Source organism: Netta rufina, assembly GCF_964035555.1.
Source record: "Netta rufina genome assembly, chromosome: 15".
Taxonomy (NCBI): domain Eukaryota; kingdom Metazoa; phylum Chordata; class Aves; order Anseriformes; family Anatidae; genus Netta; species Netta rufina.
The window spans coordinates 15,543,106-15,571,013 of record NC_140138.1 but is presented as its reverse complement, the minus strand read 5'-3'; the positions used below and the strand labels follow the sequence as shown (position 1 = coordinate 15,571,013).

General features: G+C 66.0%; 3 protein-coding genes across 7 annotated transcripts; 1 reads left to right on the top strand and 2 right to left on the bottom strand.

Annotated features, from left to right (window-relative positions):
- Positions 1-975: 975 nt before the first annotated feature.
- Positions 976-7,053, bottom strand: MIEF2 (mitochondrial elongation factor 2). 3 transcript variants are annotated; one of them, XM_084296337.1, is made up of 4 exons: positions 6,944-7,053; positions 4,931-5,081; positions 4,136-4,313; positions 976-3,370 (listed from the first exon to the last, which is right to left on the bottom strand). In XM_084296337.1, the coding sequence occupies exons 2-4, from the start codon at positions 5,072-5,074 to the stop codon at positions 2,316-2,318; spliced, it is 1,377 nt and encodes a 458-aa protein (XP_084152463.1). In that variant the 5' UTR covers positions 5,075-5,081; positions 6,944-7,053; the 3' UTR covers positions 976-2,315. The 3 variants fall into 3 exon arrangements, with proteins under 3 accessions (XP_084152463.1, XP_084152462.1, XP_084152464.1); XM_084296336.1 differs by lacking the exon at positions 6,944-7,053 and adding an exon at positions 5,456-5,547; XM_084296338.1 differs by lacking the exon at positions 6,944-7,053 and adding an exon at positions 5,180-5,336.
- Positions 5,608-14,833, top strand: FLII (FLII actin remodeling protein). Of its 2 annotated transcripts, none has more exons than XM_084296333.1 (30): positions 5,608-5,744; positions 6,961-7,071; positions 7,718-7,789; positions 7,909-7,989; positions 8,240-8,325; positions 8,473-8,634; positions 8,747-8,850; positions 8,936-9,111; positions 9,197-9,354; positions 9,434-9,518; positions 9,700-9,847; positions 9,965-10,098; positions 10,177-10,389; positions 10,476-10,655; positions 10,729-10,811; positions 10,892-10,966; positions 11,219-11,302; positions 11,393-11,564; positions 11,638-11,742; positions 11,898-12,089; positions 12,177-12,365; positions 12,468-12,607; positions 12,701-12,926; positions 13,055-13,209; positions 13,322-13,382; positions 13,475-13,603; positions 13,696-13,802; positions 13,920-14,025; positions 14,118-14,183; positions 14,299-14,833. In XM_084296333.1, exons 1-30 carry the CDS (start codon positions 5,682-5,684, stop codon positions 14,431-14,433), a joined length of 3,798 nt encoding a protein of 1,265 aa, XP_084152459.1. In that variant the 5' UTR covers positions 5,608-5,681; the 3' UTR covers positions 14,434-14,833. The 2 variants fall into 2 exon arrangements, with proteins under 2 accessions (XP_084152459.1, XP_084152458.1); XM_084296332.1 differs by having other exon boundaries at positions 9,700-9,851; positions 9,969-10,098.
- Positions 14,834-14,912: 79 nt separating this feature from the next.
- LLGL1 (LLGL scribble cell polarity complex component 1) lies at positions 14,913-27,029 on the bottom strand. Of its 2 annotated transcripts, none has more exons than XM_084296334.1 (23): positions 26,802-27,029; positions 24,797-24,894; positions 22,129-22,210; positions 21,930-22,045; positions 21,136-21,294; positions 20,885-21,047; positions 20,664-20,799; positions 20,533-20,587; positions 20,289-20,446; positions 19,976-20,193; positions 19,803-19,870; positions 19,290-19,443; positions 18,888-18,992; positions 18,458-18,750; positions 18,214-18,367; positions 17,941-18,094; positions 17,558-17,841; positions 17,068-17,332; positions 16,856-16,970; positions 16,669-16,760; positions 16,451-16,574; positions 16,267-16,346; positions 14,913-15,965 (listed from the first exon to the last, which is right to left on the bottom strand). In XM_084296334.1, exons 1-22 carry the CDS (start codon positions 26,880-26,882, stop codon positions 16,268-16,270), a joined length of 3,153 nt encoding a protein of 1,050 aa, XP_084152460.1. In that variant the 5' UTR covers positions 26,883-27,029; the 3' UTR covers positions 14,913-15,965; position 16,267. The 2 variants fall into 2 exon arrangements, with proteins under 2 accessions (XP_084152460.1, XP_084152461.1); XM_084296335.1 differs by having other exon boundaries at positions 17,941-18,088.
- Between the last annotated feature and the right edge of the window lie 879 nt (positions 27,030-27,908).

Sequence of the window (27,908 nt, the reverse complement as noted above, 5' to 3'; positions counted from 1 at the left end):
TGGCAACTTGCTGTTTCTTCCAGCTCACAGTAGTTACACGATTCCTGTGAAAGCACCCACACAAGTCTTGTTCTTTCCATTCACTCCTCGGAACAATACAGCAGCTTTCTTGGCACAAACTCCCTGCAGCTTTTTTTTTTAGCAGGGAGCTGCAGGGGTGAAGGGAAAGCAGCTTTATCTCCACGGCTACATTTGTTGTCGTGCTGCTGTCCAGGGAAAGAGAGACACGGGGCTGAACCTGGAGGGAGTGCCTTTTTTCCTGCGCTTCGTTTAGTCTGAGCTCCCTGAGAAAGCCAGCCTGCCTCCTCCCTCTGTTTGGGCTTTCTTTACTTCAAAGCAAGGAGTTCCACACCCCTGCCTTGTTCTCTTCTGCCAGGGGGCAGCGCTCAGCTATTCCCCCAAGGCCTCAGGGGCTGCTCCTGAGCACAGAGCAGTTCCCCTGGGTCAGTCCTGAGGGGACACAGCTCAATTTTAGAGGGTAGCTCGAAGCAGGGGTGGTCACAGCAGCACAGGATCGCTTGGAGAAAAAAAAAAAAAAGAGCTTCTAACCCTGCCACAGCTCGTTGCTGTCAGCCTACAGCTACAGAGGAAGGTCAGGAGAATTCACGTTGCGTTTCCCTGCACCCCTCGCTCCCCCTCTTAACAGCTGTAGCCTAAAAATACAGACCCGGTGGCGAAAATACCAGGATTACGAGGCTCTGTGATGCAGTCACTGAGCTGGCAGCAGCCTCCAAACGGCACCGGCAGCAGGAAACGTCTGCAGAGCACACAGGCAGCAGGTTCGGCGTTGCTGATGGCGCTGGCTGCTACCAGCTTTACTGGTTTAACCCCAGTTGGTGCTCAGGGAGTGGTGAGAGCCAGCAGGGAAACGGCACGAGCTCAGCACCACCAGGCAGCTCGCACCACAGCCCGGCACTCCAGGACAGCTTCAGCCCTTATCAGGGGAGAGGAGACAAAACAGAGCTGAGACGAGGACCAGGGTACACAGTGCGGGTTTATTCTCACGGCTAACACTTGGAAGTGGTTTGGAGGAACAGATTCATCTTCAGGCCGGGAGGAAACACAGCTGTTGTTTTCTTTCCCTCCCATAAACAAGATAACTCAAGGAAACTAAACCACTGCAGGTGCTCACGTTGAAGTCCGTAGGATTTTTCCATCCCCACCAGTGTGCAAAACCAGCACAGCTCTCCCCGTTAAACACAGGGGTGCATTCCTTCACACCTGGGCTGCGGCCGGAGCCAAAGCCCGCTAGCAGCCCCTCCGAGGGGAAAAAAGAACAAAACACTCCAACAAAACATCACCGTAAAAAGCAGCAGGAGCCACTGCAGTTCTTGCAAGCACTCTGCTCCAAGCATCGTTCTCGTCCCCTCCTGCCCCACGCCACGAGGCTCCAGGAGAACAGGACACCAAGACAGCAGCAAAACATGCACGGAAAGGTCACTTGACAGGCCGGAGGGGACTTGTTAGAGCAGCCAGTACCCACCCAGACGCTGGCAGTGCCACCCAGGAGCCCGCAGCTCCTCTGCCACCACCCTTCCAACCCCACAGCGGCTCCAGGAAAGGGGCACAGAGCCCCTCCTTCGGGCACAACCACCAGGTAGGGCTGAGCTTGCCCGTTTGGCAGCCGAAAGGCTTTCCAACGACTAACCCTGCAGTCACGTTCACTCCAGCAACACTTTGCAGTGCCCAGAGAGCTGCGCGGGCATCCCCTGGGCTTTATTTTATTTTGGCAACATCCCAGCCTGCAGAGCTGGCGAGGGACGAGGCTCCCAGCCCAGCCCAGCAGCATGACACTGGAAGAACACGTTGGGTGCTGGCAGAAGGACCCACACAGCACCCAGGACGCCCCAAACCCTGAGGTTTGCAGCAGCAGCAAGGGACCAAACCTCTCCAGCTCCCTCCCAAGGGAAGGGGCTGCCCCAGGAGGCAGGGGAAGCTCGGCCCCGCTCAGGTCTCAGTTTCAGAGCACGAGGGGAGCCTGGCAGCTGGGAACAGACAGTTTGCTGGAAACCAGAGGCCAAACTTGCCCCGTGGTGGCTCCCAGCAGAGGGGACTCGCCTTTAGGTACTCCAGGCGCAGGCTGGGTTCCCCCTGGCTAAGGCAGAGCCTCGCAGCAAGAGGCTCCTTACGCCGCCGCCCACCCTCTTCTTCTCAGGCACGTTTTGCTCAGAAAAAGAAACAGTTTGGTTCATAAAGTGCAAGAACTTGGCCTCTTACCGACTAGGCAACTAGAAGCATCACAACCCACGGCAGGGAGCAGCAGGCAGAGGGAGCACACCCAACATTGGGGAGGGGGGGGGCTCCCCAGGCAGCGCTCATTTCTCCCCCAGCAGCAATTCTGGCTCGGCCACCGCCCTGTAGAGCAAGAAGCCCATCTCCTCGACCTCCTCCTCCAGCAGCTCGCCGAAGAGGTTGACCTTGTGGTTGAAGTAGGAGGGCAGGACGCCTCGCTCCAGGTAGCCCACCAGCTCCTCCAGCACCTGCTGGAAGCGGGCGGCGAGGCTGCCCTCTGCCCAGTCCCACCCCGCGGCGCTGAGGTGCAGCACGACGTGCACCAAGGGGCTGCCGCTCAGTCTGTGCAGGGCAGGGTGGCTCCTGCAGACGTTGTTCAAGACACGGAGGCAACGCTGCCGGGCTCCGGCATCGCCAGCATCCAGCTCCCTCACCTTGGAGGCCTCCGCCCTGCCGAAGCTCTCCAGCCAGAGGTTTTCCACCAAGCCCCGGGGAGGAGCGGCCAGCAGAACCCTGCCGTCCATCTCCACCACGGGGAAGAGGGCGATGCTCAGCTCCATCTCCTCGTGTTTCACCTCCAGCCTCAGCTCCCTGGAGGCCACCAGCGGGCGGATGAGGCCGCCCAGGAGGCTGCCGATGGCCGGCCAGTTGATGGAAGCCACCAGCAGCTTGTGCAGGGTCTCGTTGAGCCCGTTGGAGGAGAGGTAGCGACCCACCAGGAACTTATCCCAGGGGCTGCACCCCCGAGGGAAATACTCCAGGGCCCTCCTCTTGATCAGCCAGTACTGGGGGTTTCTCACCACCGTGTCCTCCCCCGGGATGAGGCTCCAGAGCGCGGCGTCGAGGACCACGGGCAGCATGAAGTGGACGTGGTCAGCGGCGAGAGCCCCGAGGCCGTCGAGCAGGGGACCGCTGAGGAAGAGGTTGCCAAAAGGCAGCTCCGGGCACTTGTTCCTCAGGAAGTTTTGCAGCTCGGTGCAGATGCCGCGGGCCAGCTGCCGGCCGAACGCTGCTTGTGCCTCGTGCACGGCCAGGAGGCTGCTGTGGTGCAAGAGGAGCTTCTCCTGCAGCGTGAGGCAGCGCTGGGGGATGGATTCCACTTGAGGAGGATCCGGAGGTGCCGGGCAAGCCCTGGGCTCTGCAAGAAGGGGATGGGGCTAAGGAAAAAAGTCACGGCTCTGGGCAGATCGGCTATACCAGTGACTGGTGAAAGTGGGAGCTCCAAGTGCAGCCCTCAGCCTTCAGAGGTGAGGCTGAGCTCGCCGAGAGGGGCACCACGCAGAACTCTGACCTTAACAGCGCCTTTCAGCCAATGCAGGGCTCAAACCCCAAAACCCAGCAGCACCCAGGGGTGCTAGAGGAGGGCAGCCCAGGCTAAGCAGCAGTAGCCAGGCCAGGATGAAGTGCCAGGGCCCTCTGCAAGCCTCAGCCCCACTCTTTGTCCCCTCCACCCTTTGGCATCCCCAGCCCTGCCCTGGTGTCTGCCGGATCACTTCGGTGCTGCCGACGATCCTGATCGGGGCACAGCACCTCAGGACCTGCCCCACACCAAGCCAGGCAAATCAGCCTTTGTCCACGAGCACACCTCGCTCCCTGCACGGAGCTGACCCAAAAAAAAAACAGGCATTGTTCAACGGGAAACAAAAAAAGCCCAGGCAGAGCCTGCACCGCGCCGGGCTGGCTGAGCCACCCGGGCTGCGAACAGCACAGGCACTGCCAAAAAAGGGGCCGCGGCTCGGGAGCCTCCCACAGAGGAAGGCACAATCGGGTCAGCTTTCCGACCACGGAGCTAAAAATAACGTGGTGCTCCCAGGCAGCCAGGAGCACAGACACAGGCGGCCCCAGAGCATCAAGGTGATCTTCATTCACCCCTGGAGCCCGGCGCCCTGACCGCGAGCATCACCTGGTGCCGGTGGTGGAGCCGGAGGGAGCAGGGGCTCGCTGAGGTCTTCCCTTCGCTGCCTCTTGGGAGGTTTTTGTGTGGCTTTGATCAAGGCCAAGTCCTGCCAGCTCTCCTCCAGGGTCTTCTGCTCGGCTTTGGGATCGCCGTCATCGCGAGGGCTCGTGGCTCGGTCTATCAGCTGGAGGGAGAGACAGGAGGGGATGTGTGCGAGGTCCCAAAAAAATCCCACACCTCGCCCAGGGGAACACAGCCAGGGCTCTCCCATCCCTGCTGCAGGAGCTGCTGTCCCCCAAAGGCTCCTTGTTCTGGCCGTGGCACCCACACAAACCCAGGGAGGAAAAGCCCTGCGAGCACCAGCCCCCTCTGCAGAAGGCTGCCAGCACTGGATGAGCAAGGGGCCGTCCCGCAGGGAAAACCAGCGTGCCAAGCTGTCCTCTCACCACCATTTTTTGGCAATCGCATCCCAAACTAGAGGGCAACTGCCCCTCTGATACACGTGGGTAAGCACAGCTGTGTGCGGGGCTACTACTGGCCCAAAAAATTAAATTTATGAAGCCAGAAAGACGCACATTAGCCACCTACAGATTTTTAAAGGGAAAACATTGAGGTATCTAAATAGGAATCAGACCTGGGACACCTTCCTGGAAGGGACACGGCACCCCAAACCCCCCAAACGAAGCAGCAAAGAGGGCAAACTGCTTGAGGGAGCAGCCCCACAGCCCGTCTCTGAGTGATGTGGCCAGGGAGTCGGGCACCCTCGGTAGCCCCATCCCGAAGCCCCCCCACCATCCTCACCCGTTTGACGGCCAGCGTGGCGATGGCGAGCACGGCGGCCCCGCTGACACCCAGCACCAGCCTGGCGTTGGCCAGCAGCAGGTCGAGGACGCTGCCCAGCCCGCTGTCATCCTGCCGCTTGCCCCGCTTGTGCGTGAACTCCATGGCCAACCTGCGGAGGGGACGAAGGACAACGGAGCACCGGGGGGCGAGCACCGGGGGGGGGGAGGGCAACCACCGGGGGGCTACTGGGGAGGCCAAGCTGGCTACCGAAACGCTGGGCCCGACCAAGGGTCACCCCGGGTGCGGCTCCGGGGCCGTTGCGCAAGCAGGGGAGGGGACAGCGGGGCTGGGAACGGGACGGGGATTTCGGGGGGGGGGGGGCTCCACCGGGACCCCCGGGAAGGGCTGAGCCCTGGGGAGACCCCCGCTGCGGGGGGCTACCGGGGGAGGGCAGCCGGGTGGGGGGCTCCCCGTGGGCACCGCACCCCAACCCGAGCCGTGCCGGTGCCCTGTGTGTGTCCCCCCCCCCAGCTCCGCACTCACCGCGTAGCCCCCCGGTGCCCCCCGGTAACCCCCCGGTAGCCCCGCAGAGCGGCGCGTGGCGGCGCGCCGGCGCGCCCGCAGCACCCGGCGCGCCTCGGCGCAGCCAATAGCAGCGAGGCTCCTGCGTTGACGTCACCGCCTGGGGGCGGGAACCCGAGGGAGCCGAGGGCGAGCGGCCGCTTCCCTCCCGGGTCCTAGCGCCCGCCCGCTCCGCCCCAACGCCGCCATGGCGGCCACCGGGGTCCTGCCCTTCGTGCGCGGCGTCGACCTCAGCGGCAACGACTTCAAGGTGCGGGGGGCACCGGGGGGAGCACGGCCCCGGCCCCGCTCCTTGCCCCCGGGGCCGGCCCGCAGGGTACCGCCAGGCCCCGGGGTGCCCGGCCCCGGGTACCGGGAGGGGTCCCCCCGGTGGCGGTGGTGGGGTGGGGGGGGCGGTGATGGGGTGGGGGGGGGCGGTGCTGGGGGTTTGGGGCACGGAGGGGTTCGGGGGGGGTGGGCTGCACCGGGTGGGGCACGGAGGGGTGGAGGGAGTAGGGCCTGGAGGGCTGGGAGGGAGCGGGGGTGGTGCCGATCCCATAAGGCTGGGTGACCCCATAGGGATGGGAGATCCCAGTTCCGGGTCCTGATCCCATAGGGCTGGGTGACCCCATAGGGATGGGACCGATTCCGTAGGGCTGGGTGACCCCATAGGCCTGGGTGATCCCAGGTCCCGGGTCCCGATCCTATAGGGCTGGGAGATCCTGGCCCCCAGGTCCCAGTCCCATAGGGCTGGGTGATACAGGCCCCTGGGTCCTGTAGGGCTGGGCGATCACAGTCCCTACGTCCCCATCCCATAGGGCTGGGTGATCCCAGACTGTAGATCCTGATCCCAATGAGCTGGGCAATCACATCCCCTGGGTCCCAATACCATAGGGCTGGGTGACCGTGGCCCCTGGATCCTGATCCCAAAGCGCTGGGTGATCTCAGCCCCCAGGTCCCAAAGGGCTGGGTGATCTCAGCCCCCAGGTCCTGATCCCATAGGGTTGGATGATCTCAGACACCCAGGTCCCAATCCCAAAGGGCTGGGTGATCCTGGTCCCCCAATCCCATAGGGATGTGTGATCACAGCCCCCATGTCCCAACGCCATATAGCTGGTCGATTGTGGTCCCTGGGTCCAGATCCCATAGGGCTGGATGATCCCACCCCCTGGCTCCTGATCCTGTAGGGCTGGGCAGTGACAGCCCCCAGATCCCAATCCCATAGGGCTGGGCAGTGACAGCCCCCAGATCCTGATCCCATAGGGCTGGGTGATCCCGGCCCACCAGATCCCAATCCCATAGGACTGGGTAACCCCACAGGGCTGGGTGATCCTGGCTCCCAAATCCCACAGGGTTAGGCAATCCCAATCCCCAGAACCCACAGGGCTGATCAATCCCAGCCTCCCCCCACCACCCTAGGGCCAAAGCGTGGTGTCCCCATAAACCCCATGGGGCAGGCAGCTCTCTCACCATCCCGCTCCCTGTAGGGTGGCTACTTCCCGGAGCACGTGAAGGCGATGAGCAGCCTGCGCTGGCTGAAGCTGAACCGCACGGGGCTCTGCTACCTGCCCGAGGAGCTCGCCGCCCTCCAGAAGCTGGTGAGAGGCCGGGGGGCCGGGGCTCGTCGCCCCCATGGCACCTCTAATAATAGGGCTGAGCTGCGGCGCGTGCCTGAAATCGGATGAGGGAGGTGTTGGGAGCGGGGCCGAGGCTGATCCGTGCGGGGTCGCGCCTTGGTTTTGTAGCAAACCAGAGCTCAGCTCCTCCGCCCTTAAATAAAAGGGAAGGGGGGAGCCTTATGGGGTTTTTTGGCCCTTTTATCTTCTAGCAAAAAAAAAAAAAAAGCAGTAGGCAGCAGCTGCCGGGCTTTGTATTTTTGGGCGGCTCGTTTTTGGTGTGAGCAGGCTCTTGGTGTGGCTCGTGGCTGAGCTGTGCCTTGGCCACGTCACGGCCACTGCTGGGTCGGTGCCAGCCGAGGAGGGTGCCTTAAACACAGCCCCGAGCCCTCGGCACTGTGCTGGGGGTGCCTGGGGCTCTGAGCGGTGTTTGTGATGCTCGGGGGGGTGGGGGGCAGCAAAGCTTCCCCGGGGTCCTCCTCGTGCCTCGCTGCCACCCCTTTGTCTGCCCCTTTCTGCATCACCCCATGCAAAGCGCGTCCAGGAATCGGGGGCTGGGTTTGGGGGGCTGCAGGTGACCAAGCCCCGGAGGGCTCAGCCCTTTTTTCCCCTCCCCAACTCCCTGCAGGAGCACCTCTCCGTGAGCCACAACAACCTCACCACGCTCCACGGCGAGCTCTCCGGCCTGCCCTGCCTGCGGGTGAGTGTCCCTGGTGCCCCCCAGGCACCTCTCAGCCACCCCCCGGTGCTTTGGGGGCGCACAAAACCCATCCCCAGCCCTGCTGGAGGCTGCAGCAACCCCTCTCTCCCCTTTCCAAGGCCATCGTGGCTCGTGCCAACAGCCTGAAGAACTCGGGAGTCCCCGATGACATCTTCCAGCTGGACGACCTCTCGGTGCTGGTAGGCGCAGAGCCCCCCCCCACGCCGCCCTTCCCCGGGGCTGACAGCAGCTCCCGGTCCTGCTCCCACCCCTCAGCAGCCCCTCGTGCCCTTTTGGGGAGCGCAATGGGGCTGAGGGGCATCCCCGTTGCAGCGTGGTCCCCGGGATGCTCCCTGTCCTCGGGGTTGGGTGGTGGTGGTGGGACGGGGGGCACCCACCCCACCCCACCCCACCCCACCCCACCCCACCCCGCTGCCTTTGCTCCCCCAGGACCTGAGCTACAACCAGCTGACCGAGTGCCCCCGGGAGCTGGAGAACGCCAAGAACATGCTGGTCCTAAACCTCGGCCACAACAGGTGGGGCTGCGCCGGGCTCCCCAAAATCCCCAAAAATGGGCCCCCTCCATCCCTCACCCCGCCTCGCTCCGGGTCTCCCTCCTCGGATCGGATCCGGGGTTGGTTCCAGATCCCGGGGCCACCCCGAATGTCCCCGTGTCCCCGCAGCATCGAGGCCATCCCCAACCAGCTCTTCATCAACCTAACGGACCTGCTGTACCTCGACCTGAGCAACAACAAGCTGGAGAGCCTCCCCCCGCAGATGCGGCGCCTGGTGCACCTCCAGACCCTCATCCTCAACGACAACCCCCTGCTGCACGCGCAGCTCCGGTACGGCCCCGTATTTTTTTGGGGGAGGGGGGCTGGATCCCACAATTTCGGGGCTTGTGCTGAGCCCTGCCTCGGTGCCATCCCTGCCCCGTGTCCCCTCTGTGTCCCGCAGGCAGCTCCCGGCGCTGACGGCCCTGCAGACCCTGCACCTGAGGAACACGCAGCGCACGCAGAGCAACCTGCCCACCAGCCTCGAGGGCCTGGCCAACCTGGCAGGTGGGGCTGGTTGCCCTCCTCGGGGCTCTGTTGCCCACCCCGGGGGTCCTGCCGGGGTCTCCATCCCTTTTTTATCCCCCCCTAGACGTGGATCTGTCCTGCAACGACCTGAGCCGCGTCCCCGAGTGCCTCTACACCCTGGGCAGCCTGCGGCGCCTCAACCTGAGCAGCAACCAGATCGCGGAGCTGTCCCTCTGCATCGACCAGTGGACCCAGCTGGAAACCCTCAACCTGTCCCGAAACCAGCTCACCTCCCTGCCCGTGCGTGCCCCTGACCCCTTTTCTACGTCCCTGCCCCTTCTTTTGGTGTCCCCGTCCCTCACCCCGCCGCCTCCTCCTTCCCCAGTCTGCCATCTGCAAGCTGACCAAGCTGAAGAAGCTCTACCTGAATTCCAACAAGCTGGACTTCGACGGGATCCCCTCGGGCATCGGCAAGCTCGCCAGCCTGGAGGAGTTCATGGCAGCCAACAACAACCTGGAGCTCATCCCCGAGAGCCTCTGCAGGTGGGGACAATCCCCAGGAGGGGGCACAGAGGGTCCCTGGGGACGTGCGCCCCGGGCTCAGCGTCTCCGCGTCCCGCAGGTGCACGAAGCTGAGGAAGCTGGTGCTGAACAAGAACCGCCTGGTGACGCTGCCGGAGGCCATCCACTTCCTGACGGAGGTGGAGGTGAGACCCCACGACCCACCGCAGCCCCGTTGTGGGGTGGGATGGGGTGACGGGAGGGCACGGCGTTTTTGGGGTCGACGGCGCAAAGCGGCTCAGCCTGGGCGCCTGGTGGATTCGGGACTCCTTTTACCCACCCCATTGCTTCAGAGCACTGAGCTCTGCCCCCCCATGTCCTCGGCAGGTCCTGGACGTGCGCGAGAACCCCAACCTGGTGATGCCCCCCAAGCCAGCGGACCGGGCAGCGGAGTGGTACAACATCGACTTCTCCCTGCAGAACCAGCTCCGCCTGGCCGGGGCTTCCCCAGCCACCGTGGCGGCTGCTGCGGCAGGCAAGTGGGGCAGGGAGGGAGAAAACCCCCCAGGGAAGCAGCCTCACCCCATAACCTGCCCCGTGCTGGGATTTTGGGGGGGTCCCAGCTGACTCTCACCCCATCCCCTGCCCCCAGGGAGTGGCACCAAGGACCCCCTGGCCCGCAAGATGCGGCTGCGGCGGCGCAAGGACTCTGCCCAGGACGACCAAGCCAAGCAGGTGCTGAAGGGGATGTCGGACGTGGCGCAGGAAAAAAACAAGAAGATAGAGGTATGGGGGGGGAGGAGAAGGGTCCCAGCCCCTCCCGGGGTGCCCGGCAGCGTGGTGACCCCCTCCCCGTCCCTGCAGGAGAGCGGAGAGGCGAAGGCGCCGGACCTGAAGGCTCGCCGCTGGGACCAGGGCTTGGAGAAGCCCCAGTTGGACTACTCCGAGTTCTTCAGCGAGGACGTGGGGCAGCTGCCCGGCCTCTGCGTCTGGCAGATCGAGAACTTCGTGCCCACGCTGGTGGACGAGGCTTTCCACGGCAAGTTCTACGAGGCCGACTGCTACATCGTGCTCAAGGTACCCGGGGAGGACCCAGGGACCCCCCCGCGTCCCCAAACGGGGACCGTGGCCGACCCGTCTCACCCCCCTCCGTCCCTCCGCAGACCTTCCTGGATGAGAACGGCTCCCTCAACTGGGAGATCTACTACTGGATCGGGCAGGAGGCCACGCTGGACAAGAAGGCCTGCTCCGCCATCCACGCCGTCAACCTGCGCAATTACCTGGGCGCCGAGTGCCGCAGCGTGCGGGAGGAGATGGGCGACGAGAGCGACGAATTCCTCCAGGTGGGGCCAACCCCGGGCTCGGAGCCCCCCCCCAGCCCTTCACTTCCCACCCTCACCACCTCCTTTCTCTTAGGTTTTCGACAACGACATCTCCTACATCGAGGGCGGCACGGCCAGCGGCTTCTTCACGGTGGAGGACACGCAGTACGTCACCAGGTAGCGCCGGGGACGGGCGGTTTTGGGGCACTGGGGGGGGGCTGGCATGGCCCCGTCTCACTCACCCACCTCTCCTCGAGGCTGTACCGTGTCTACGGGAAGAAGAACGTCAAGCTGGAGCCCGTGGCGCTGAAAGGGACGTCGCTGGACCCCCGGTGAGCAGGGTGTGGGGTCCCCATAGTGGGGGGGCGTTGGGAAGGCGGCAGGGTCCGGCCGAGACCTCGTGGCTGCAGCTTTGGGGTGGGAATTGGCTGTGTCAGCGCCTTTTTTGCAAGGATGTGGGTCCAAATCCTGCTTGGCAGCCCCGCCAGCCACAGACCCCAGCCCCACGAGGACCCTAAGGGTGGGGAGGGCGTTGGGACACCCCCCACTGCCTCCTCCTGACCTGGTTTCGTGCGCCCCTCCAGCTTTGTGTTCCTCCTGGACCACGGCCTCGACCTCTTTGTGTGGCGGGGGAGCCAGGCCACGCTCAGCAGCACCACCAAGGCCAGGTAGGGCTGCTTGGGGTCCCGGGGGTGCAGGGGGGGGAGCGAGCCCACCACCTCACCCCATTCTGCCACCTCCCCCGGTCCCGGCCGCAGGCTCTTCGCCGAGAAGATCAACAAGAACGAGCGCAAGGGCAAGGCGGAGATCACGCTGCTCAGCCAGGGCCAGGAGACCCCCGAATTCTGGGAGGTGCTGGGGGGGCAGCCCGAGGAGATCCGGCCCTGCGTCCCCGATGATTTCCAGCCCCACAAACCCAAGCTGTACAAGGTGAGGTGCCGCCAACCCCGGGGTCCGTGGTGGTGCCGCGGCCGCCCTCACCCCTGTCCCTTCCCCTGCGCAGGTGGGGCTGGGGCTGGGCTACCTGGAGCTGCCCCAAATCAACTACAAGCTGTCGGTGGAGCACAAGAAGAGGCTGAAGGCCGACCTGCTGCCGGAGATGCGCCTGGTAGGAGCGGGACGGGGCGGGGAGGCTCTCCCAGTCTGACCAGTGAGACCGGTTTCGCGCCCCCGTAGCGGCACAGAGGCAGACTGGGGCAGCGGGGACCCCGGCGCGAAATATGGGGAGGGTGCTGACCCCTTTTTCCCCCGTGGGTCCCCCAGCTGCAGAGCCTGCTGGACACCAAGAACGTGTACATCCTGGACTGCTGGTCCGACGTCTTCATCTGGATCGGGAGGAAATCCTCGCGGCTGGTGCGGGCGGCGGCGCTGAAGCTGAGCCAGGAGCTGTGCGGGATGCTGCACCGGCCCCGCCACGCCATGGTCACCCGCAACCTGGAGGGCACCGAGTGCCAGGTGAGAGGGACACGGAGCCCAGGGAGAGGAGGGGGATGCTAGGGAAAGGGCCGTTCCCCTTTTCCTCACCCTCCACCCCCGGTTAAGGTGTTCAAGTCCAAGTTCAAGAACTGGGACGACGTCCTGCGCGTGGACTACACCCGCAACGCCGAGACGGTGCTGCAGGACGGGGGGCTCGCCGGCAAGGTCCGCAAGGACGCCGAGAAGAAGGACCAGATGAAGGCCGACCTCACCGCCCTCTTCCTGCCCCGCCAGCCCCCCATGCCCCTGAGCGAGGTAAAGCTGAAGGGGCTGCCCCCCTGTGTCCGTCCTCGCCCCCAAAAAAACGTCCTCCAGGAATAGGGTTGGGGGCTGAGCGAGTTTTTTGGGGGGCCGCAGGCGGAGCAGCTGATGGAGGAGTGGAACGAGGACCTGGATGGCATGGAGGGCTTCGTGCTGGAGGGCAAGAAATTCGCCCGGCTGCCCGAGGAGGAGTTCGGCCACTTCCACACCCACGACTGCTACGTCTTCCTCTGCAGGTAACGCCCGGCTTGGCCCCTCCGTGAAGCCCCCAAATCCCCCCCCCAAATCCTCCCCAAATCCCCTCTGCAACCCCCTGCCCCTGCCCTCAGGTACTGGGTGCCGGTGGAGTACGAGGAGGAGGAGGAGAAGAAGAAGAAGGGCGACGGCAAAGGGGAGGAGGAGGGCGAGGAGGAGGACGAGGAGAAGCAGCCCGAGGAAGACTTCCAGTGCATCGTCTACTTCTGGCAGGGCCGCGAGGCCTCCAACATGGGCTGGCTCACCTTCACCTTCAGCCTGCAGAAGAAATTTGAGAGCCTCTTCCCCGGCAAGCTGGAGGTGAGCCCTGCGCCAAGGGGGGGACACACACACACACACATAGGGTGGGCCCGGCAGCCCACGGCCGGGTATTGGGGCTGTTTTTTGGGGTCACCCCACGCCCCTCGTGTCCCCAACTCCCCGTGCAGGTGGTGCGCATGACACAGCAGCAGGAGAACCCCAAGTTCCTCTCGCACTTCAAGCGGCGCTTCGTCATCCACCGGGGCAAGAGGAAGGAGAAGGCCAGCCCGCCGCAGCCCAGCCTCTACCACATCCGCACCAACGGCGGGGCCCTCTGCACCAGGTCAGCCCCCCCAACAGCCCCTGGGGGGGCCGGCTGGCACCCATGGGTGCTGCCTGGGGGCGTACGGACAGGCACAACCCACCTTGAGCCCCCTCTTGCGCTCCTCACCCAGGTGCATCCAGATCAACACCGACGCCGGGCTGCTCAACTCCGAGTTCTGCTTCATCCTCAAGGTACCTCCTGGTGGCATCGGGGGGGGTTATGGGGTTCCTTGTGTCCCCCCCCCTCCACCAGGGCAGCCCTGAGCTTGCCCCGCTGCCCCCAGGTCCCCTTTGAGAGCACGGACAACCAGGGCATCGTCTACACCTGGGTGGGCCGCGCAGCCGACCCCGACGAGGCCAAGCTGGCCGAGGACATCATGAACCAAATGTTCGACGATTCCTACAGCAAGCAGGTGAGGAGGGGATTTTGGGGGGCTCGGGGGGGGGCTCAGCACCAACCTACCGAGGGCTGGAGGGGCTCAGCCCTGCCCCTGCCCTCCCGCAGGTGATCAACGAGGGAGAGGAGCCCGAAAACTTCTTCTGGGTGGGCATCGGGAGCCAGAAGCCCTACGATGAGGATGCCGAGTACATGAAGCACTCCCGGCTCTTCAGGTGGGTCCTGGAGGTGGGGGGGGGGGGTTGGGGTGAGCCCCTTCCCCAGCTGTGCCCATTTTGGGGCATCCCGTGGGTGAAATTGGTTCTCCGGGGGTGCTAACGGGGTCTCCGCAGGTGCTCCAACGAGAAGGGTTATTTCGCCGTGTCCGAGAAGTGCTCCGATTTCTGCCAGGACGACCTGGCCGACGACGACATCATGCTGCTGGACAACGGGCAGGAGGTGAGCTGGGGGTCCTGGGGACCCCCCCAAGGCCGGGGGACACTCGGGGAGGGGAGGGGGGCTGGATCCTGACCCGTGCGCCCCTCCTGCAGGTCTACATGTGGGTGGGCACCCAGACCAGCCAGGTGGAGATCAAGCTGAGCCTCAAAGCCTGCCAGGTAGGGCCCAGCGAGCTGCTCGGGGGCAAGATTTGGCACCCTAAAAGGGGGGGGCAGGGACCCCCAAAACCCCCCCCCAGGACCCCAGGGACAGCCGTGCCGTGCTCTGCCCTAGGTCTACATCCAGCACATGCGCTCCAAGGACCCCGCGCGGCCCCGCAAGCTGCGGCTGGTGCGGAAAGGCAACGAGCCCTGGCCCTTCACCCGCTGCTTCCACGCCTGGAGCGCCTTCCGCAAGCCGCCTGCCTAAAGCCTGGGGACCCCCCCAGCCCCCCCCCAAGCCTGCTTCAGCCGGGGGGGGGAGCACGGGGTTGTCCCCGTCCCCTCCCATCCCGCTACGGGGGCGCACGGAGGGTCCCCGAGCTCCCCGCGCATTGGGGACCCCCTTTTAGCTTTGCTGAAGAGCACCGGGGGGGGGGCAGCGAGGGGCTCCCCCCCCCCCCTTTTTGTTGTCCTGAGGAGATGGGGGGCCGCCCCCCCGCGCTTCGAGGGGGGGGCAGCCCCTTGGTGTGGTATCAATAAAGGCTGCACTTGTCACCGCCCGCTGTGCCAGGCTCTCACTGCGCCCCCCTTGAGCCCCCCAAACCCCCCACCCCATCCCCTGAGCCCCCCAAAACCCCCCCACCCCAACCCCAGGAAGCTGAGCCCCCCCCCCCCCCAAGACACCCCCAGCCTGGCAGTTGATATTAAATGCTTTTATTTTCAATATTAAAAACCAGTATTTTTAATAACTAAACAATGCTAAATTCATCTTACCAAAAAAAAGGAGGAGGTGGGGGGGGGGGGTTTTGGGGTGGGGGGGGGGGGTTTCTACCAGGGACACTACAGCCCCGACCCCCCGACAGGGCCCGGGGCATGGCTGCCTCCCCTGGCCCCCCCCCGCCGAGGCCAGACACGTACCGTAAGAGAGAATTTGGGGAGGGGGGGGGGGCACAGGAAAGAGGAGGGGGGGCAAACCCCATGGATCCCCAAAATCCGAGGAGCCCGGCAGGGATTTGGCACAGTGACACCCCCGGGGAGAGGGCGGGGGGGCTGACCTCACCCCCCCCCAAAAAAGTGATCCCATCCCGAACCCCCCCCCGTGGCAGGAATTAGTGTCAGGAAGGGGGGGGGCCCAGCCTGGAGAATAGCCCTTGGAGACGCCACCAAGAGAAAAAGGCCACCTGTGACCCCCCCCCAAATCTCCATCCCACCCCCCCCCCTCAGGCCACTCGGGGAGAGGCAGGGGAATAAATGGGGGGGGTCCCCAGGGCCCCCCCCCCCTTCCCCCAGCACACAGAGGAGGGGGCTGTAAACTGCAGGGAGCCGGGCATGTAAACAGAGACGAGGGGTCCGGGGGGGCCTCCCCAAGGGACCAAACCCGGGAGGAGGTGGCTGCGGGTTGGGAGGGGGGTGGCAAAAAACCACCAGGGCCCCCCACACACACACACCGTGAGGCAGCAGCATCCCCTCCCCCCCCCCCAAAGGAAGAAGGGGCTCTGGAGCAGGGGGCCAGCTCCAACCCGACCGTGTAGGAAAAAAAAAAAAATAAATTCGTAAATCTTCCCCGGGAAGAGTTTGTGCAACGTGGGCCCCCCCCTGCTGCCCCCCCCCCCCCAGCCAAAGGGGGGGCTCCAGGGCCAGCAGCCGGGCAGGGGGGCGCAGGGGGAGCGCCGGCGTGGATGTTAGAGAGGAGACGAGTCTACGTTACGCTGGGGGGGGCCGGGGGGGTCCAGTCGAGCCGCGCGTCCCGGGAAGCCGAGCGCTGAGAGGGGCCGGGGAGGCCGCGGGCACCGGCGATGCCTGGGGGGGAAAGAGACAGGTTAAAAGGCTGGGGGAGACCCTGGGTGGTGTGGGGGGGGCAAAATGGGGTTGGGGGGGGGCAAAATGGGGTGTGGGGGGGGCTGGAGCTGCTGCTCCCCACCCGTTTTGAGCAGGGAAAGCGCCTTGGGCACGCATCGCCCCCGTGGCCACGTGCTCCCTGCTCCATGAGGGCACCAGGACACGGCACGGGGGGGCCCAGCCCTAAATGCTGCAAGGGGGGGGCAGCCAGAGCTGCATTTCCTCCCCCCCCCAACCTCAAAGGCACGGCCCCACCACCCACCTCATTTGATGAGGATGCCGGGGGGCCGCGCCTCGTCCTCGCTGGCGTTCCTCATGTTCCTCTCCGCCTCCTCCGAGGACCTGGGGGCAGAGCGGGGTGAGATGAGCCTGGTGCACCCCCCCCCCCCCCAGCTGACAGCAGCACCCCCACGCTCCTCCCGTTCCCCCCCCGGCTCTGAACTCACGCCAGGAAATCCTTCACTTCTTCCACCGTGATGTCCCCGGTGGTGTCCAGCGGGTTCTCCATGCTGCTGTTGGGCGAGTCGACGGGGCCGGGCGAGAAGGAGGCCTGGTGCTCCTCGGGGGACCCTAGGGAGCCACGGGGGGGGGATGGAGATGCCCAACCCCAAAATATTAACCCCCCCCCACCTACAAACACCCCCCACATCCCCTCGTCACTCACTGTCACTGTCGGAGGGGGAGTGGTTGGCCTCGGGGCTGTGCGGGACGTGGGTGCCGTTGGCTTGCGGCAGCTTCGGCGTCGCCGTGGAGTTGCTGGAAGGAAACACGGGGAGAGGTTGGTGCCGGTGGCACCGGGGGGGGGACACAACAAGCCCCCGGGGTTGCGGTGAGCCCCCGGCACAGCCCACCTGAGGCAGGAGGTGTCCTGCAGCCGGGAGACCTCCAGGCAGCACAGCGGCTCCGTCACGTTCCTGGCGCTCAGCGAGAAGCGCTCGAACTCGGAGGGCGAGATCAGGTAGAAACCTGCAGGGTGTTCGGGGGAGGGTGAAAGGGATCATCAGGGACCCCCCCAGGAGGAAAAAAAAAAAGAGGTGGGGACGATGGGGAGCCGGCCCCTCACCTTGGCCGTGCTTGGTGAAGACGCAGGAGGCGATGCCGCTGATGTCCTCCTTGCGGATGCAGCCGTAGTGCACCTGTGGCCGCAGGCTGGGCACGGTGAAGATGTGGATGTCGCCCAGGTTGGTGAGGCAGGCCAGGCAGTTCTCCACCCGTTCCTCGGGGCCGGCGCTCGCCAGGCTCACCAGGGCCACCTTGCGAACCCGGCAGCCCTCGTGGGCCGTCAGCTTGAACTTGGTCTTGGCGCTCACTTTGGGCAGCGTGAAGACCTGGGGAGGGCGAGAGGAGGCGGGTGCCGCAGGGATGGGAACTTCCAAGTGTGCAGGAGGTGGTGGAACGCCCTCCCGCTGCCCCAAAGCCTTCCTCAAAGGGCAGTGAGCCCCCAAGAACCACCCCAACCCTTTGGTCACCCCCACCCTGGTTGCTTTTCCAAGCTCCAGCCTGGATGGGAACACCCAGAGGGGACACGGGATGTGCCAGGGCACACAGCTCACCTTGAACTGCTCCTCCGAGGAGATGAGCATGGAGTGGCTGCCCTGCATGTCGGGGGCCTTGGCCAGGTCCCGTGAGACCTCGTAGGGCTCGGGCAGGGGGTTCCCCCGGCCGTCCAGCACGGCGATGGCCACCACGGGCGCCCGGTGCATCAGCTGGATCTCCTTGCCCAGCACCGCCTCCACCGCCCGCTCCGAAAACTTCTCCTGCGACGGCACCTCCAGGGCGTAGGCGAACACCGAGCCCGAGTTGGTCCCTGCCCACATCGTGGGGCCGTGGTGGGCGGCTGCGGGACGGGAGGAGAAGCAGCAGCAGCGTGAGGATCCCCCTACTCTCTCTCTCCCCACGCCAGGGCTGCAGGAGGGGACGCGCACGGGGCTCTCACCGTCCCGCAGGAAGGTGTCGGCGAAGTAGAGGCAGCGCACCACGCCGGAGAGCGAGTCGTCGGCCGAGCGGGGCTCGATCCGCCTCTGCACCGGGGTCATCTCCACCTCGGGGGGGCCCGCCTGCTCCGCCAGCTGCGCGTTGGCCTCCTGCACCTTGCGAGGTGGGGAGGGGGTAAAGGGAACGGGGGTCAGGAGCCCCCACCCCACACGTACAGGGAGTTGGGGGGGGGGGAAAATGGGGAGGCGAGGAGCCGGCCCCGCTCTGCGCCCACCTTGCTGGAGGGGCTGCCGGGGTTGAGCCTCTTCTTGCCCGACACCCTGCTCTTGCGGATGCGGCGGAAGGACTGGCGCAGGGACTTCTTCAGGGACTTGACACGGGACAGGGGCCCCTCCATGGCCAGCGAGTCGTTGGGGTGCAGCGTACACCTGCGGCACCAACTGCTCAGCACCCGGACCCCTCTGTAGGGTCCCCAACCCCGAGCATCCCCCCCCCTCCACAACATCCCATAGAGCTACCTGGCCAGCACCGGGTTGCGCCGGTGGTAATCGAAGAGCCCGAAGCCGTGGCTGGTGCCGAAAGCCACCAGGTTCCACTCGGAGTGCAGGGTGACGGCGGTGACGGCGGCGGGGGGCACGCACTGCACCAGGACGCTGGGCTGGAAGCCGGGGGCGAAGGCGAGGGGGCCGTTGCGGGGCGCCAGGCGGTCGTGGCCCTTCCAGGTGAAGCCCTCGCGGTCCTGCAGCAGGTCCACCGTGGCCACGCTGACGGCGTGCTCCGACTTCTCGTCGCTCAGCTCCATCACCAGCACCTGCGGGGAGGGGACGAGCGGCCGGTGGGGTCACAGAGGGCTGCCACGGGCAAGATCCTCGATCCTGCCCACGAGGATGGGTGCATCGGGGGCTGTGGGGCACCTCACGCTCGGTCGCTTTGTCCCCTAATCCCTACCTGGCCGGCCGTGCCCGCCACCACCATCTTGGCCGTGTATTTGCACAGAGCGATCTTCTGGATGCCCAGGCGGGGGTCGTCGCTGTAGGGATCAAAGCAGCCCACCTGCGGGGAGGGGAGAGGGGCCGGGGGTGGCACGCAGCACCGGGCAGCGTGCCCGGGGACAGCTCCGTCCCCACGCGTCCCCGGTGCCCTGGGATCCCCCCCTCCACAACACCCCACGGGATGGGGCGTGCAGAACAAGCGTCCCTTGTGTCCCCGAGGCAGCAGCTGTGCCCCGAGCGAGGGGACACGTCCCTACAGCACAGCTGGGATGGCTCCTGCGAGGGCAACTCCCCCTGAAGCAGGGGGGAGCCGGGGACCACAGCATCTCCCCCCCGTGGTGTCCCCCGGAGACGTCACCTTGCGGAACGGCGGCCACTCCTCCTCGCCCGCCTGGTTGAGGCTGTCGTTGTGCTCGCAGTCGGTCTGGAAGATGCCGGCGGTGCCCAGCTTGTAGAGAGGCTTCAGGGACACCCCCGAGGCGTCCCAGAACCGCACCGTGCCGTCCTCGTGCCTGCCGGGGCCATGGAGGGGGGGGGGGGGGGTTAACAAGAGCCGCCTGTGCGCTGGTGGCCGCCGTGCCAGGAGGGGTGAGGGGACAACGCAGCGGGTGACGTGCTGCTGCCCGGCCACCGAGCCACACAGCGGGGATTGTCAGCACAGCCAGCACCAGCAGCTGCCCCCCCCGGCTCCCCTGCACCCCCGTGGGCTTCAGCTCCTGGTGGATTTCCCCCCAGCATCACCCAGCCCCACTCCCACCACGGGAAGGGGCTGGGGACGTCCCCTCCTCCCTCCTGGCATTTCGGAACCCCCCCCTGCGCCCCCTCCACGTCACCCACAGGGCTCCACGGCAGAGCCATGGCAGGCGCTCACCCGGTGAGGAGCAGACCTCGCTGCGTGGGCTCCTGGGCCAGGTTCTTCCCCCCGTTGATGGGCCAAGCCTGGGAGGGGGGGTGACAGCGAGCGTCACAGCTCCGTGCGCCCACCCCACGGCACTCGGGGTGTGTAGGGGGGGTGTGCGTGTCCCCTCCATCCCCAGCACTCACCGCGGAGGAGAGGCGAGGGCTCTGCTGCTCCCCGACGCTGACGATCCTCTCCCAGAGCTTGAGGGGCACGTTGGAGATGTGGTAGGAGCAGGTGATGGCGGAGGAGTGGAGCGGGGCCAGGTACGGGGCGGGGATGGTGGGCCAGCCCGGCGTCTGCAGGTCGATCACCACCAGCTCCTCCTCCACCAGCACCACCAGGGCGCGGGGGTTCTCGAAGCCTGGGGAAGGGAAAAAAGAATAAAAAAATAAAGAGGGATGCTGCTAGGGGAGCCCCCCCACCCAGCATGGGGAACACGGTGCCGGCGGGACCTACCTCCCTCGGGCACCTCGGGGTTCTGCACGGTGAAGAAGTCGATGACTCGGGAGGTGAAGTCCAGCGTGGCGAGGGTCTGGCCCTGCAGCACGCTGACGCAGTGCCGGTCGCCGTAGCTGGCCCGGGGCATGCCGCCGTTGAAGATGATGAAGGGGTTGCTGCAGGGTGTGGGGGGGGGAGCAGAGGGGTCAGATCCTATACCCTAGAGGACCACCAGCACCCAGCCGGCGTCCCCGGCGCCTACCCCGACTCGCAGGTCCGCCACAGGATCTTGTTGATGGCTTTGCAGGGGAAGGGACCTGCAAAAGGGAGATGCCACCGCTGTCACGACGCCAACACGAGCCCCCCGGGTCCCCCCACGATGATCCCACCTACCGTAGGGGATGGTGGAGAGGACGGGCTGCTGCGTCCTCTGCCCGGTGCCGCCGGCCGCCCACACCATGTAGCCGCCGTCGCTGTGCGAGCTGACGATGCTCTTCCCGCTGTGCTCCCAGGCCAGGCTCTCCAGCTGCTGCAGGGGGGGCACAACGAGGGGCTCAAAATGTAGGGGACAGCCCGCAGGACCCCCATCCCCAAGGCTGTCCCGGCCCAGGTACCTGGTTCCCCAGGAAGAGGTGCTGGACGGCGCGCGTGCTCTGGTCCCACAGGGCCACCAGCCCGCGGCTGTACCCGATGAGGAGCCTGCCAGCGTCACGGGGGTGCTCCTGGATGGACTCCACCGGCCCCAGAGCCTTCCCGCAGCGATATTCATCAGGCACACTGCGCCACAGGGGGGAAAAAAGGGAGAAAACGGGGTCAGGAAGAGCCGGGGAGGGCAAATTATTCGGGGTGCGGAGCCGGCGCTCACCTTTGGAGGATCTCGTCCTGGAAGAGGGTTTTGTCCTCCAGCAGCACGAGGCCGGGCAGGGTGAGGAAGTAAACTGCACCGCCCTCGGTGCCCAGGCAGGCCACGGCACCCAGGGCCATGGGCAGGATCACCGTCACCCTCGTGATGCTGGGGGAGCAGCTGCGGGGGCACCAGGGGCTGCGTCAGCAGCAGGCACAGACCCTAAAATCTCTCCGTCCCGCTCCGGCATCACCCCAGCATCCCCAACCCTGCCAGCCCACGAGGATGGGGACGATGCTTGGGGCCAGCAGCCGGGCTTTTTGGCCACCAGGCGATTCCTGAGCCATTAATTACTCCCCGTGCCCAGGGCTGCATTTCCCAGCACGGACCCGAGCTGCCTCGCTGGATGCCCGCTCCCCCGCGCCGCTCCCAGCCCGGTGCCCTTATCACTCCCCTTATCACTCCCCAGGTGTCTGGAGGCCGGGAGCTGCTCCCACGCCGTGCTCCGTCCCCACCGAGCTGTTTTTTTTTTTGTTGTTTTGTGTTTTTTTTTTTTTTTTCCTCCCTCCCCAGGCCAAACAAGCAGCACAAAGCCTCGCAGCTGGCAGCGCCGCGGCCAAACCCCACCCCGGCACCACGCCGGAGCCGGGTGTAAACTCTGGCAGACCTCGCCTGCCGCCACCCCAACGCAAAGAGCATCAACACCCACAGTGACAGCGGGGTCACCACCCCCGGGGGGGGAAAAAAAAAAGAGGCTGGGAGCCCCCCCATGACCCCAGCAAAGTGTGGAGGAGGAGAACTTAGCGGTGCCGAACCCGGGGCGCGCCGGGAGGCCGAAGCTGCGGGTCTCCTCCAGGTGGGAGCAGCCGTCCTTCTGGTAGATCTCCCAGAGGTGCAGCGTGTTGTCGTCCAGCAGGGACAGCAGCCAGCCCTGCAGGGGGACAGCGGGGTGGGCGAGGGGGGCCACGGATCGGTGAGACCCCCCCCAGGACCCCCCGAGTGCCCCCCGCCTACCTGCCCGGCCAAGAAGTGCAGCTGGGTGACGGTGGCCGTCTCCTTGTGCAAGCCCGTCAGCTCCACCCCGGGTGCGCCGTATCTGGGGGGGGCGTTAAGGAAGCAAAAAGAGCAAAACCCACCCCAAAAAGCCCCCCCAAATCCCCCCCACACCCAAATCCCAAATCCCACAGGGTGCGATTCGACCCGCAACCCCAATATCTAAGCCCGATGTAACCCCCCTCATCCCACCCAGACCCCCACAGACCCCCACCCCGTGGCCCTGGCCGCCCCCCAGCCCGCTCCCCGCGTCCCCCCCGCGTCCCCCAGGCCCTCTCCGAGGGTCACCAAGCAACGGCCCCGCGGCTCGCGTGTTGCTGGGAGCAACCCTGCTCCTGCGCCAGCCGCCGCGCGGTGCTTATTCAGCAGCTCCCCCCCTGCACCCCCCTCCCCGTCTGCTTCCTGCCCCAAACCCACCCCAGCTCCACAAAAAAATCAAAAAAAAAAGGACCTGGAGCAGCCCCGGATGGCGGCGAGCCGGGGGATTTGCTGCTCAGCCAGGGGAAATGAGTTTGGGGGATGCTGAAGAGAAGCCCCCGCGGCCCCACTGCTCGGATTTGGGGTCGGACGTGCCCTGCGCACCCCAATCCAAGGTTTGGGACCCTCCTGGCAGCTCCGAGCCCCTTCCCCGCTCTCATTTTGCTGCCCAATTACACTCCAAATGGCCGGCAGCGGGGCCGGGGCCGTTGCCAATTAGCCACGCTCGCTCGGGCGCGGACAATGTCCCCAAAGCCCTCGGCGGCCTCGTGCCCTCAACTTTCCCAGGGGCTCCCCTTCAGCCCGGCTGCTCCACTTGGAGCCGGCCCCGCAGGGACACCGGGGACGCCGCCAGCCCCGGCACGGCCACGGGCACCGAGCTCTTGCCGTGCCTCCCGCCTGCAGCCGGCGCTTCCGAGGCTCGGGGTGGGCGCACGAGGGCCGGGCGGGCTTCCTGCCCTCCGCCACCCCCTTCTTTCTCACCCCGGGGCCGCCCGGCACGCAGGGTGGGGTTTGGTATGTGCCGGCACGGCCGCACTCACCCAACTGGTCCCGGCTCCTCCGTCGGCGACGCCGCTCAGCAGGAACCGGGGTAGGACCGGCACCGATGCTCCAGCGCCTTGTGGCACCCCAATGGGGTCATATAGCACCCCAACGGGGCCATACAGCACCCTAACGGGGTCATACGGCACCCTAACAGGGTCATACGGCACCCCAACGGGGCCCTCCAGCCGCAAGGAGCCCCCCAATCCCTGCTTCACCCCCCCACGAGCAGCCAACCTCCAAGCTGCTCCCCCCCAGGATGCCCGGCGCGTGGCCCCGTGCGCACCCCGCACCCCAAAACCGGGATGGCTGAGACCCCGCAGCGTGGTTTCCATACATCCCTGCCCTTCTTCTCCCCCCAGACAGCCACACCGCTGCCTCCCCGTGCCCCGCACGCTGTCCTGGGCACGGGGAACAGGCGCAGCAGCTCTGCCCGGGCCGACAGGCAGGAGCTGTCTGGCAGCACCGGCGTGGCCGGGCTGGAGGCGCCGCGGCGCTGGGGACATCCCGGAGGAGCCAGACAGCCGGGCTGGGGACGCGGGGAACAAGGAGAAAGGGGAAAACTGCAGCCCCGGGGCAGCATCAACCACGGCTGGGGGACGTCGCCCCGTCCCTGCTCACCCCGGGGGCTCCAAACCGGAGCCGGCACCGTGCTGAACCCCAAAATGTGATGCTGGCAGCTCCGGGGACAAGCAGGCAGCGAGAGCAGCTCGGAACGTGCAGGCGATGTGGGGAGCAAGCGCTGGGATCCCCGTTTTCCCCTCTAGCTGTGGGGGGGGACATGGATCCCCAGAGGGTGACAGCCCCCGGTGCTGCACTGTCTGCGCCCCGCAGCCCCCAGCTCAGCCGGGGAGCGCCCAGCGGTGCCCCCACTGACCAGTAACACCAGTTTGGCCAGCTCCTGGCCGTGCAGCCAGCACTGGGGCCTCCTTCTCACCCGCTTCCCTGCGCCGCCCGGTCCCCAGCCCGCTCCAAGCATCCCCCCCCCGGGGCCAGCCCCCGACCCAGCACCGAGCCGAGCGGCGACGTCGCGGCCCCAGGCAGAAAAAAAAAACAAAAAAACAACAACATCTTTACGCAGGGGGGAGGCAGGACAGCCGGGACCCCTTTCCGCCCCTAAAACAAACCAAAAAAACAACACAACCGCCCCCAAAACGTCAGGCTCGGCCGCCCCCCCCCCCAGAGCCCACCCCGCATTCCTGCGGCGTGGGGGCCCCCCGAGCGCGGGCCGCATCCAGCCCTGGCCGCCCGCCAGCGGCCCCGCTGGAGCCTCCCCAGCAGCAACAAAGCGCGGCCGGACCCCTGCAAAACACCCGGGACTTCCTCCCTCCCCCCCCCCAATATCCCTTTTTTCCATTTTTTTTTTTCCCCTATTTCCTTCCCAAACGACTGCAGGGGCACGGGGAGGAGCCCCCAGGGCGAGGGGGGGGGGGGGTGCGTTTTGGATAACGCGGCCGCTTTTCCAACCCCCCCCTTTCCCCGGCGCGGCGCAGCTGCAGCCCAGCTGGACGGACGGACGGACGGACGGACAGACAGACCCCGTTGGGACGTGGCTGAGGATGGGGAGGGGGGGTGTTGATGCCCCCCCCCCCTCGGTGCTGAAGGATACAGCTTCACCGCTCCCGCCTTGGTGCCGATGGCCATCACGCGCAGCCGGGGGTCGTAGGCCAGGGCGCTGGGCTGGCTGGGGAAGCCGTGCTCCACGGTCTGCGGGGACAAGCGGGTCAAAACGGAGCCCCCCCAGCTCACCCCAAATCCCCTCAGCTCACCCCAAACCCCCTCCAGCTTGCCCCGACCCCCCCCGGTGCAAACAGCATCACCCCAACACCCACCGGTGCCCGCAGCGCCCCGGGCGACGTTTTATCAGCCTACCCCATTGAACCTCCCCAAAAAAAAACACCAAATTTCCCCCCTCCCCGCCACGCCGAGGCACTTGGGGAGCCCTAATCCTACAAAAGGGTCCCCCCCTCAATCCCCCACGGTGCCCCCATCCCCTGCCAGCCCCCCCCCCCAGTGGAACCAGGCGAGCGGGACCTGCGAGCGGAGCCGTCCCCGGCGAGCCGCCCGCGGGCACCTTCCCAAGGAAGTCCAGGGACGGCGGCGTGCCCGGGCTCGCCGTTTCGGGAGGGGTTCCCGGGGATTTAGGGCAGCCCCCCCCCCCCCCAACCCCTACACACCCCTCCATCCCCATCAAACAGCGGGGAAGCTCCCGGAGCCAGCCCGGCCGGATCCCGACCCCGTTGCCTTTGTCTGGGGCCGCCGGCGGGTGACTTTGCGCACCCATCGCCGGGGATCCCAATGAGGGATGGGCTCCACGATGTCCCCGGGGATGGGATCACGGGGGTCCGGGCACCCCGCTGCCTTCTCACACCCCCAAAAAATTTAGGTTTGGGTCCCGCTCCCCATCCCCGTGCACCCTAAAGTGTGTAGGGTGAGCGCCGTGCGCCCTGCAGCCACCCCAAAGCTGCAGCGCCCCGGTGCTTGGCTGGGAACACCCAGAAAAACCCCGCCAGTGTCCCCAAAAATTAAAAAACCCTAAAAAAAATCCCCTCGGACCCCCTTCGCATCCCTTCCTCCCGCCAGGCAGCGGGGTTGCATCCGGCAGGAGGCTGCTCCGGCCGGCCCAGGGGCGCTCTGGGCCAAATTACTGCAAATCCGAGGCAGATTGGGAGAGAAGGGGGAAAAAAAATTAAAAAAAATTTAAAAAAAAAATGACAAAAATGACAAAAAATAAATAAATAAGGAGAGCTTAATGCGAGGCAGGTGGGCAGGCAGCGGCCCCCCGGGTATGGGGCCAGAGGGGGGGGGGGAGTGGGGCTGCTCCCGGTGGTGTTTCTGCTGCGGAGACCCCCCCCAAAAAATACATAAAATAAAAATTTGGGGGGTTTGGGGAAAGCAAAGGGGGGACCCCAAAAATGGGGCTGCATCCCGGGGGGATCAGGGGTGTCCCCGGGGGTGTCACCGACCCCATCCCGGCACCACGGGGTTGGGGTTTGAAGGATGGGGGTGTCCCCAAAATGCGCCCCCCACCCCCAACATCGACGGGGACACCCCGGGGGGCTCCGTCCCCACCGGGGGACACCGGGTTTGGGGTCACAAAGCAACCCCCCCCCCTTACCGGGGGCATTTTTGGGGTGTCCCCCCCCCCTGTGAGCATCCCCAGCCCCCCAGAGCCTTCTTGGGACCCCCACCAGGGATGGGGGGGGGGCGGCACCGGGGATGCTCCGGGGGCTGCACGGTGCCGGGGGGGGATCTCCAAAAAACCGGTGGAGACCCCAAAACCCAGGGGAACCCCAAAACCAGGGGGGGACCCCAAAAACCCGGGGGGACCCCAAAAAAAAACGGAGGGGAGGGGAGGAGGGCGGCGGGACACCGGTAACACCGGGGGGGGGGGGTCCCGGTACCGGCACCCAGCACCCAAGGGGGACCCTGGGGGGAGCTGCGCGCTCCCGGTGCTGGATGTGGGGTCCCGGGGGGGTCCCGTGGGGGTCCCGGGGGTTATGGGGGGGGTCCCGGGGGTTATGGGGGGGGTCCCGGGGGTTATGGGGGGGGTCCCGGTTCCCCGGTTCCCGACCCCCCCGGTGCCCCCCTCCCCCCCCGTGCCCGCTGCGCACCTTGCTGAAGGCGAACAGGTCGTGGCGGAGCCGTTCCCGGTGCGGGTCCGCGCCCTGCCGCCGGAACCGAAACTTCATCATGGTGCTGCCGGTACCGGGAGGGGCTTCCCGGTATTACCGGCACCGAGTACGGGCACCACCGAGCCCCGAATACCCGAGCCCGGACCCGGACCCGGACCCGTTCTCGGTGCCCGGTTCCCGGTGCCCGGCTCCGGACCCGGCTCCGGACCCGGCTCCCGGTGCCCCCTCCCCCTCCCCTCCCCCCCCCCTCCCGGTCCCGAGCGCCGCGCGCCGAGCCCGGGCAGGCACCGCCGGGGCGGGGCGGGACGCGGCCTTGACGGACAGCTGCCTCCGCCAATCAGCGCCCGCTCAGCACGCCAGGCGCCTCTCCGCCCCGCCCCGCCGCGCTGCGCGTGCGCTCCTCCCTCCCCCCTCCCCTCCCGCCGCGCGGGGGATGCTGGGGGTTGTAGTTTTTTGCCTCAGAAACTTTTATATGTGTGGTTTATTTTAACTCTTTCTTCGTTTTTTTTTGGTCGCAGGGATCCAGGGTGGTGTGGGGGTGGAGGGGGTACCCTGAGGCTGCACGTACTGGTCGTGGGGTGTGGTGGGTACAGGGCTCCATCACGTATGGGGTGATGGAGCTGTGAGGCATCAGCCCCACCACGGGGACCCACAGCTGTGGGGTGACCCCATAATGCGGGGATCCCCATAACCTGGGGTCCCATAACATGGGGATTTTCATAACTTCGGGTCCCATAATGCAGGGATCCCCAAAACTGGGGTCCCATATCGCGGGGATCCCCATAATGTGGGGTCCCATAACGTGGGTATCCCCGTAACTTTAGGTCCCATAATGCAGGGATCCTCATAACTTGGGGTCCCATATTGCGGGGATCCTGACAACCTGGGGTCCCATAATGCAGGGATCCCCATAACGTGGGATCCCATATCGCAGGGATCCTCATAATGTGGGGCCGCATAATGAGGGAATCCCCAAAACTTGGGGTCCCATATTGCGGGGATCCCGATAATCTGGGATCCCATAATGTGGGAATCCCCAAAACTTGGGGTCCCAAAACATGTGGATCCCCATAACTTGTGGCAGCC

Bases quoted from the DNA above. Each gene is read 5' to 3' on its own strand.
- MIEF2 (XM_084296337.1), bottom strand. From the start codon at position 5,074: ATGGAGTTCACGCACAAGCGGGGCAAGCGGCAGGATGACAGCGGGCTG. The intron at 4,314-4,930 runs GTGAGGATGGTG...CTCTCCCTCCAG, and splicing joins CCACGCTGGCCGTCAAACGG to CTGATAGACCGAGCCACGAG. The intron at 3,371-4,135 runs GTGATGCTCGCG...CCCTTCTTGCAG, and splicing joins GGCTCCACCACCGGCACCAG to AGCCCAGGGCTTGCCCGGCA.
- FLII (XM_084296333.1), top strand. From the start codon at position 5,682: ATGGCGGCCACCGGGGTCCTGCCCTTCGTGCGCGGCGTCGACCTCAGC. The intron at 9,112-9,196 runs GTGCGTGCCCCT...CTCCTTCCCCAG, and splicing joins ACCAGCTCACCTCCCTGCCC to TCTGCCATCTGCAAGCTGAC. The intron at 10,967-11,218 runs GTGAGCAGGGTG...GCGCCCCTCCAG, and splicing joins GGGACGTCGCTGGACCCCCG to CTTTGTGTTCCTCCTGGACC.
- LLGL1 (XM_084296334.1), bottom strand. From the start codon at position 26,882: ATGATGAAGTTTCGGTTCCGGCGGCAGGGCGCGGACCCGCACCGGGAA. The intron at 20,447-20,532 runs GTAGGCGCCGGG...CACACCCTGCAG, and splicing joins TGGCGGACCTGCGAGTCGGG to CAACCCCTTCATCATCTTCA. The intron at 16,761-16,855 runs GTGGGCTGTGCC...GTTTCCTTCCAG, and splicing joins CAGGACACCTCCTGCCTCAG to CAACTCCACGGCGACGCCGA.